At 54.6% G+C, this 9,532-nt stretch overlaps 1 protein-coding gene across 8 annotated transcripts in view; it reads right to left on the bottom strand.

Moving 5' to 3' along the window:
- The window catches only part of PDE4C (phosphodiesterase 4C), a 51,113-nt gene that overhangs the window by 31,416 nt on the left and 10,165 nt on the right, over window positions 1-9,532 (bottom strand). For 5 of the 8 annotated variants that reach the window (XM_015557772.1, XM_015557773.1, XM_015557769.1 and 2 more), the window contains exon 3: window positions 8,232-8,437. In XM_015557772.1, the coding sequence (XP_015413258.1) occupies window positions 8,232-8,437 (206 nt within the window). The remainder of the gene's footprint in view (window positions 1-8,231; window positions 8,438-9,532) is intronic. The other 3 variants (XM_015557774.1, XM_015557775.1, XM_015557770.1) reach the window with 1 other exon arrangement.

Here is a 9,532-nt window from a genome sequence, read left to right as displayed (position 1 = left end):
GGCGGGGCCGCGGAGAGGGGACAGCGCGCGCCCCGCCCCGCCCCGCCGCGGGTCCGTTCTGGGCAGCTCCCACCGGGCAAATGGGGACACTGAGGCACGGAGCTGGGTGCCATTCTCTGCTCCACCCCCCTCCCCTTGGGGGCGGCCCTCTGCGGCCTAGAACCCGGATATTATTCTACTTTCATCAGCCAACCTGTCTCGCAATAGTGCAGCTGTCTGTGATAACTTGGCTGAAAAGAGTGAGATGGAGAAGCCAGAAAGGGAAGCACGTCCATAATGAGCCGAGCATCGAGGCAGGAGTTTGCTGAGGGGCTGCCCAGAAGCAACAAACTCCAGTCCCACTCTGCCCGTTTTCCGGATGGAGAAACTGAGGCCTGGAGCCACAAAGGGCCTGCCCAGCAGCAACAAAGCCTAACTCCTTTGCCAGGTGAGGAAACTGAGGAATCCAACAAGGTGGAAACAGACACAAAACCTCATGGCAGGGCAGAGGGCTGGGGAAGGCTCCCCCTCCTCCAGTTCCCCTCCACAAGTCCCCGGGTGACCCCCACCTGCTCTGACATACCCCAGGCCCTGTCTCTGGATCCTTTTCCCTCGCTTGCTGTCTCCACTGGACAAACATCCGCTCTCCATTCCAGCCAGATCTCCTGTTCTGTGAAGCATCAGCTACCCGCCCCCACCCCCACCAGGAAGGACCTGGGGGGAAGTTGCAAAAGGGAGCCCTCACCACTGGTGTCTGGGAGAGTTCAGGGGCCTATACCAGGTGCTGGGGTTGGTCGCCCCGCCCTGAACTGCAGGAAAGGAAACCACATCTCAGAGTATGTCACACTTGGAGGCAGGACCCCAAATGCCCACATCACAGACAGAAGCCACTGAGGTCCAGGGAGGCTGGACCCCCCCCCCCCCGCACTGTCTAGGCCAGGGGTCCTCAAACTTTTTAAACAGGGGGCCAGTTCACTGTCCCTCAGACCATTGGAGGGCCGAACTATAGTTTTAAAAAAAACAACTATGAACAAATTCTTATGCACACTGCACATATCTTATTTTGAAGTAAAAAGACAAAAGGGGAACAAATACAATATTTGTATTTGCATGTGGCCCGCGGGCCGTAGTTTGAGGACCCCTGGTCTAGGCCTTGCCTCTGGGAGGACTATACTAGTTGTGGGGCACCCACATTTCTGGCACACCCAGGGAAATATGAGCTTCAGCTTGGGGTGATCAGGGCTTCAGTGGAGGGAGCCTGAGGCACCACAGGGAGGAGATCCTGACCCTCTCCTGACCTCCTCACCACACTATTGGCCTCATTGTACAGATGAGAAAAATGGAGGTTCAGAGAGGGGTCATGCTGGGGCCCAGGAGGACAAGGAGCCTCAAGGGTCTGTCCGGGAACCCCCTCCTGCCATCTGTGGCCCTACAAGCAGACACCTGGTGGGAACCAGACTTGCTGTCCCCAAGACAAAAATACCCTCTGTAGCTGCTGCGGCTGCACCTAATTATAGCCGATCCCCGGGGGATAGAGGCTGCCAGGATCGGCCTGGTGGAGACGCTGGGGCCAGGATCCCTCCCAGGAGCCTTGACACCATCCCAGCTCCATGGAAGGGGCTTGCAATAGTCTTATGTCCCCAAGGAGAAACTGAGGCACAGAGGAATTCAGTCCCTCCCCTAAAGTCACAGACATGAAATGGCAGGTTAAGACTAAACACATCAATACCAATGGCACTTCCTACTTGCCTGGCTCTGAGCCAAGGGCTGTGCACCGAAAAATCACTTTGTTTTTGGAGCAATTCTTGAAAATGAGGACTATTATGCTCATTTGGGGGGTGGGGAAACTGAGGCACAGAGCAGCGTGTTCAGTTGTCGCATAGACTACCCAGCCGGTGCTCTCTCCCACTCAGTGCTTAACTGGCTCCATCCCCTCTGAAGTCCCAGCCTTCATTAATGTTTTATCAATAGTTTAATATTAATGTTCATTAATAGATTCAACCTTAAATATTTCATTAACAGTTTTAACAATCATGTGTTATTAATAGCTTTTTGGATGGAGAAACTGAGACTCATCGCTGAAACTCAGCATTGGAGTCTGGCCTGCCTGACCCTGGGTGGCCCCAATCCCTGCCGGGTAAAGGGCAGAGGCTGAAGGATGGATGGACCCGGGGACCCCCGTCCTGACTTTGTCCCTGGGGGCTGCATGACCTGAGGAGGTGCCCAGCAGTCACTGGTGCCCTAAGCACATCACTCCCCCTATTTGAGCATTCCTACCGTGGGCAGGCACTTCTCTCTTCTGCCACCAGGCGGCCCCAGGGAGACAGGATGTGGGTGCTGTTGTGCCCATTTAAGGACAAACAGGAGAGGAGAAATGACTTTCCCAAGTCTCCATGGAGTCTAGACAGAGAGAAGAGAGTAGGGGCGGTGTCACGTGTATAGATGCTCCCATGAGTTTGATCTCCCCCTCCTCTGCTCCAGACCCTCCTGGGCTCCTCACTGCCCTCTCCTCTGAATCCACACCTGCCTGGAGGCCCTGTGATTCCTGACCCTGCTGGCTCCCGCCCTCTTCCTCTTGGTTCACTCTGTGGCCGCTTCCTCCTGCTCCCTGCCGTTCTTTGAACCAGCCAGGCTCATTCTCACACATGCCTTTGCCCCAACACTTTCCCCTGCTGGCTCTTCATCTTTCAGATCACCCCTCCAGGAAGCCCTCCCTGACCAGCTGGGTAAATGTTCTCAGAGCACCTTCTCTCACAAGTACAATTTCACACTTATTGCCATGATTATTTGATTTGTTTCTGCTTTGCCCACCAGCCCCTCAAGGGTAGGACCAGGTCTGCCTTGCTACCAGCTATGCCCTCAGGGTCCAACAATCCAGTAGGTTCTCAATTAATGCTTGGGAGATGAATAGGGAGTCTCCCCTCCCACTCTCCAACCACATCCCATATAATAAAAGGGTAATAATATGCAATTTGTCCCTCTCGCCGGGAGTTCAAACTGCAGTTTGACCAGGGGGCGGGGCCGGCCCACCAGCCACCCACAGTCCCTCCCCCTGGCCAGCCTGGCCCAATTGGCTCCGATCAGGGTGGGCTGGCCGGACCCCAACCGTGCACGAATTCGTGCACCTGGCCTTTAGTTGATTTATATTCAGTTCCTCATATACCTGATCCTTCTGAGTCTGAGGCTTTTCACAGTTTGTTCCGTCTAATTGGTATACCCTTCCCTGCCCTCTGGCTGATTTTTCTTCAACCTTCAGGTTAAGCTTAGATGCCACCTTTTCCAAGCAGGCCCTCTTCACCCTACCCCCCACAGCTGGGTTCGAGGCCTTCTCTCTCCAGCTGGTACGAGTCTGGCTCCACCATCAGCCTGTGAGCACCTGCTTGCCCGTGGCTGTGTCCCCAGGACAGGCCCTGGCACACAGTAGGTAGCTAATAAATGTTTGCTGAACAAGATGCTAGGACCCTCCCAGACCCAAGTGACCCACCCGGGACAGTGGGGAGAAGAGCTCCCACACAGAGAGTTCTCAACAAAATACAGGAAGTACAGCTGTGTGTTTGCCTTTCATCAGTATTCTCTGCTCTCTGGGGAGCACCTAGCAGACTGGCCTGGAACCTAAGGGCTGAGCCCCTCCCCCACGTCAGCACATACATGCATGGACAGGATTCGCAAGTGCACGTTCACAGGGACACACCCATTCCAGAACCTTTTGGAGCCACGTGGGCTCTCCCCCTAGACGGGCCCAAATCCAGTCTCTGTTTGTTCTTTCTTGAAGATGGAAAATTATGAGTCACTAGGAGGGGGGAGGCAGGAGGAGCTGAGGGCTGGGAAGTGGAAAAGGGGGCAGTGGACCTGCTGGGTCACCTGGGAAGCGCTCCAATCCCAGCTGCTCCAGATGCCTTGGGGCTGGGGAGTTAGGCCAGGCTTGTAGGTCAAGAAGCCAGTAACCCTAGGAGGCCCATGGACCACGGTGGGAGAATGACCACCTAGAGAGGAAAATGACTCCCCCAAGGTGACCAGCCTGACCAAGCCCAAGACTCTGGATCTGGCCTGCTCTATCTCCCCCTCCCACTCAAGAAGGGTCTGGGACTCCTGGGCCCTCCAGCCCTGGCCCAGCTGCTGAGACTCCCACCTCTGGCTCCCTCGAGCCCCTGTTTCACCTGCTGTTTCTCTCCATCTCTCTCTCATCGTCCCACTCACGTTTAATAGGAAACAGGAGGAGCAGCCCTTCCCACTTCAACACCCCCTTCCCCACCCCCTCCTCTCTTAAGGGAAGAAACATCCTCCCAAGAGGCTTCGCCTGCTTCTGGCGACAGGGGAGAGGGATGGTGGCAAGGCAGGCCACAGAGCAAGCTCCTCCCCCGGGGCTGAGGGCAGCCCAACCTGCCCTCTCAGATGCTCCAGGTGGCTACACCCCACAAACATCCGAGGACATGCCGGGGTCTAAAGGACCTCAGCTGTGTGAGAGCAAGGACAGCCATGCTGGTCCACATACCCACAAGCACCACAAGGGCAAGACACACAGGCAGATACGCAACTGGTGTGCATACAACCGAGCACCCCTGGTCACCCACAGAGAGGCAGCTGGCTGTGCACACTCACGCAGCAGCTCGGAGCACACACAGGGTCACTATTGCTCAGATTCACACGCACACTGAGATGCAACCACACCTGGCACACCCAGGCACACACCCCCATAAACAATCATGATGCCCCAGCGTCACCCCATGTAAGAACAGTTTTTTCCTCGAAAGGACCACCTCAGCCAAACAGTAGAGACCCCCGCCCCCTGGACGAGCAAGGACCCTTCCCAACTCCCACAGGCCCGTGATCCCCTCCCCCACGCCTCGGGAGGGCCCTGCCCCCGCCCACCTACCACCTGAGGAAGGAAGTGGGCCAGGAGCACCTTGACTTCTGGAGCCCCCGCCGCGGACCCCGGTTCTGCTGGCTGCGGCCCGCGGACTTGTCCGGGTCCGAGTGGAATCGCTGCTGGATACGGATGGGCCCGCGCCCCTTCCGGCCCCCCCGGGGTCCCCATGCGCCAGAGGAGCGGGGCAGGGAGAAGAGGGGAGGGAGCCGTCCGGGAATGAGGACTGTCAGAGTCTGCGCCCTGGTCTGCCCGGACGAGGGTGGAGGCGAGGAGCTGTGAGCGCCGCGGTGGTAAACAGGGGTTCAAGGCGGGGCGGACACCGGGGAGCTGTCCGTGTCCGGTGGTGCTGAAGGATGGCGGGGCGGGGCGTCGGGGGTGGAGAACTTGGGCGTGGGGGTTGGAGACAGGCGCTGGGGAGACCCCCCAGCGCCGAGAATGGTCTGTCTTTTTCCTGTAAGACACGGACTTGGAGCGGAGGAGACAGAAATGGTCCTCCCGGGCGCTGCCGAATGGAGAGCAGAGAGACGGGGCCTTGGGAGACCCCCCACGTGAAGGCACTGCCCTTCTTTAGGATTTGAAAGGGAAGAAGGTAGCAGTGGATGAGGGTGGGCGAGACCGCGAGGTGCTGTCCTCGACCTGTTGGTGCTGAAGTCACCGGGGAGACCGGGGTTCCCGAACACCTCCAGACTAGGGCGCCGTCCGCCCAGGCGGTGCTGAAGGCTGAACAGCGGCGGGTCCTCAACCCTCCCCAGCCACGGCAGCAAAGGAGTCTGGGTGCAGAGTCCAAGGCTCTGGTCCTCGGAGGTAGTGACAAATGGCCGTCTATCCACCAAGCTCAGGAAGGTGAGCTTAGCCATTCAGACCCACATGGGGCCCCTGGGGAGTCCGAAAACTCCTCACTCACACAGGGCAGGGATCTGGGGAGAACAGAAAAGCTTGCATGTCTGGGGTGGGCACAGAAGCTGCCTCTGGTCAGGGCCGCCAACGGTGGGAGTGGGCAAAGAAGGGCACCCTTTCATCGCCACACCAATGCCCGGTGGAAATGGCAGGATCTCATTTGTTCTGTGACACACCATGGGCCCCACCTCACAGGCATGCCTCTCCCTTCCCCAGTTCTAGAAACTCAAGGCCCTTCCCACCAGGCATTCGAATCTCAGGAGACATTTCCTGGGAAGTGGAAAAGGAAGGGTGAGAACATTTTCTATCATGATTGAGGGAAGTAGATGTGGACACCCCGGCCGAGTAGCTCAGTTGGTTAGAGCATTGCCCCGATACACCAACGTTTGGGGGTTTTTGTTAAGAGCACGTACAGGCATCAACCAATGAATGCATAAATAAGTGGAACAACAAATCTCTCTCTCTCATCAATAAATACAATTTTTGAAAAGAAGTGCATGTGGACAAGAGTAGGGCTGGGAAGTGCAGGCACTAGGCTGTGGTAGGAAGGCCTTTGAAGCCACTTGGTGCAGAAAATCTGTGAACAGGAAGATTTTTTCAGGGGGCAAAGAGGATATTTTGTGGATATTTCCCATGGAGACTCTACCCTCTACCCTCACTCTTGTACCACTAGGTTGGAGAAATGGAAAATATCTGGGTCATGGAGACAGACAGACTGAGCTCAAGCCTCAGTACTGCCTCAGTACTGACTTACTGAGTGATGAAAAACAAGTGGCCCCTGCCCTGACTGGTTTGGCTCAGTGGATGGAGCGTCGGCCTTCGGCCTTCGGACTGAAGGGTCCTGGGTTCGATTCCGGTCAAGGGCATGTATCTTGGTTGCGGGCACATCCCCAGTAGGAGGTGTGCAGGAGGCAGCTGATCGATGTTTCTCTCTCATCGATGTTTCTAACTCTCTGTCCCTCTCCCTTCCTCTCTGTAAAAAATCAATAAAATATATCTATTTTTAAAAACAAGTGACCCCTCTCTGTCCTTTACTTTAAACAATTTTAAATATGTTTTTGTTGATTTCAGAGAGAGAGGAGGGAGAAGGAGAGAAACATAAAAACATCACTGATGAAAGAGAATCATTGATTGGCTGCCTCTTGCATGGCCCCTACTAGGGATCAAGCCCACCACCCGGGCATGTGCTGACTGGGAATTGAACCTGATTGATGGTTCATGGGTCAACACTGAGCCACTGAGCCACGCTAGCTAGGCCTGTCCTTTACTTTTATGGCTCAGTTCTTGGCCTTCCTTTCAGTCCCCTGTCCTCCAAAACTGACAGTGAGGGACAACTTGACCCACTGGTGGGGGACATGTGTTCTCCTGCTGGTCCGTTAACACTTCCCCTCCCCAAGCTTGTTTTCTATTCTGGAAAGTCGGGGTAATGATGGTGTCCCCACCTCTTGGCATCGTTGTGAGGATGTAAACGAATGTCACATGGGAAGGGCCAAAGACCAGGAGCTGTCCATACCAATCCCTGCTCTCACTTACCCTCTGCGGGCGTCCACCAGTGCCTGGTGTGTCTACTTCATAACTAACTTCCGAATCTGCCTACTTCTCTCCAGCCCATGGCTCCCACCCTGGTTCGGACACTACCGTCCTGCCCAGAACTGCCTTCTCACTGGGCTCCTGTTGCTTCCACCCTGCCCCTGACGATCTCCCCCCGCCTCGCCCCCCAATCTGGGAGCCAGAAGGAATTTTTTAAAATGCCAATTGTATCAATTCATTCTCTTGAAAACACACCCATGGCTCCCCATTACACCCTGAGTTGTTGTGTGGTCCAGCCCCTACCCAGCTCCCCAGGCTCTCCTCCCACCCTCCAGCCATGTTGATCTGTCTTCAACTCCTCATACACCTGATCCTCTTAAGCAGGGGTCCTCAAACTTTTTAAACAGGGGGCCAGTTCACTGTCCCTCAGACCGTTGGAGGGCTGGACTATAGTTTAAAAAAAAACTATGAACAAATTCCTATGCACACTGCACATACCTTATTTTGAAATAAAAAAACAAAACGGGAACAAATACAATATTTGTATTTGCATGTGGCCCGCGGGCTGTAGTTTGAGGACCCCTGCTCTTGAGTTTGAGGCTTTGCACAATCCATTCCTCCCTTGTGCTCCTCCTTGCTGATTCTCTTCATCCTTTAAGCCACCTCTGCATCCTTAGATGCCACTTCTTCCAAGAAATCCTTTCTCACCCTCTACTCCCCAGTGCTGGGTCAGAAGCCCCCTGGGCTCCATGGCACCTTCATCCCTCCAGTTGGCATAACTCTGTCTCCACCGTCAGCCCATGAGCACCTACTTGCCCATGGCTGTGCCCCTAAAACAGGGCCTGGTACACAATAGGTGCTTAATAAGTGCTTTATGAATAAGTTAAAGAAAGGTCCATCTAGACGAGGCATTTTCCTCTCCTGGGATTGACCCCCTTGACCCCATCTGCCTCCTCACCTGCTTGAAGCTGGACCATGGCTTTGCTCTGTCCCTCGAGCCCCGATGGTGAACACCACAGAGGAGCTGGGCTCAGTTTCTCCAGGGGGCCGGAGGCGGCTCGACAGCGGTGGCAGCAATGGGGTCCCTGAGAAGCGTCTCCAGATGACACCACTGCCACGGGGACTCACAGGGGCTGAGCTAGAATCCACAGACTCTCGGACCTGCTAGGGAGACAGTAACAAGACATGAGTGAGTTCCCAGACATGGGCCTTCCTGGCTCCCTGGGACCATGGCGCTCTGAGATTCCTTCACCCAGACACCTGGACTGGCCCAGAGAGCTGTACCTCAGTTTTACTACCCCCCTCCCGTGAATTTACTTCTCTGAACCTCAGTTTCCTCATCTATGAAATGGGAAGATGGACCTCAACCTTGCCGGATGTGAATAGTGCCTAGCTTATAGTAGGTATCACAGCAATATTTATTTATTAATCAATTAATACACAGTATATTCATTATTTATAACATCATGTAATATATACTGCTGTTAGTTATAATAATGGGCACTTTAATGGTATTTCATAAGTTATATTATTTATTAAAATACAAAAATAAAACATGCAGTAAATAAACAAGTGAATAATAATGGCAGTACCAATAGACAACCTTTCTTGCACACTCATTCCACATAGGTGCTGTTCTAAGACACCCTTGTGGGTCAGCTCATGAGGCACGGTGGGGCCATGTTATACCATTATCTTCATATTACAAAGAAGAAAACCGAGTCTCAGAGCTTTAGTAACTTGCCCGAGGTTGCGGTTGGTAAATAAATGGTGGAGATGGGATTCTGGGTTCTGAACCTCAGTTCATTTCTTAAGGAAGGACTGGACGGGAGAAATTAAATGAAACGTTGTTTGCAAGCATGCTCTGAGTAAACACTAGAGGCATTTAAACACCAAACTGGATCAGGTTCAGTTAATGAGTCGGGAATGTAAGTTCTCCAGCCCAACAGATGCTGCCGGGTCTAGGGCAAGCATGCCTCAGTTTCCCCATGGGGGAGGGGTGGTGGTGTGAAAACAGCACCGATTCCTCTGGGTCGCAGGTGATAAAAGAATAGGGGGCCCTGACCCCGAGGAGCTTCCCACAGAGGCCTCCGGGACCCTGCCTTCCTCCCGGACTCAGAGAGGTTGCTGATCTAGGTGACCAGGCCGGCGCCCCTCCCCCCCAATGCCCGTGTGCCTGCCTCCTGCTCACCCTGCTCCGCCTCGGTCCCTCCCGGCTGTGGCCGGCTCACCGTGAACACTCCCACACGTGCCATAACC

This window comes from Myotis davidii, unplaced genomic scaffold (genome assembly GCF_000327345.1).
Source record: "Myotis davidii unplaced genomic scaffold, ASM32734v1 scaffold448, whole genome shotgun sequence".
NCBI classification, from domain to species: Eukaryota; Metazoa; Chordata; class Mammalia; order Chiroptera; family Vespertilionidae; genus Myotis; species Myotis davidii.
The sequence above is the reverse complement of the archived record's forward strand: the minus strand, read 5'-3'. Positions and strand labels throughout refer to the sequence as shown.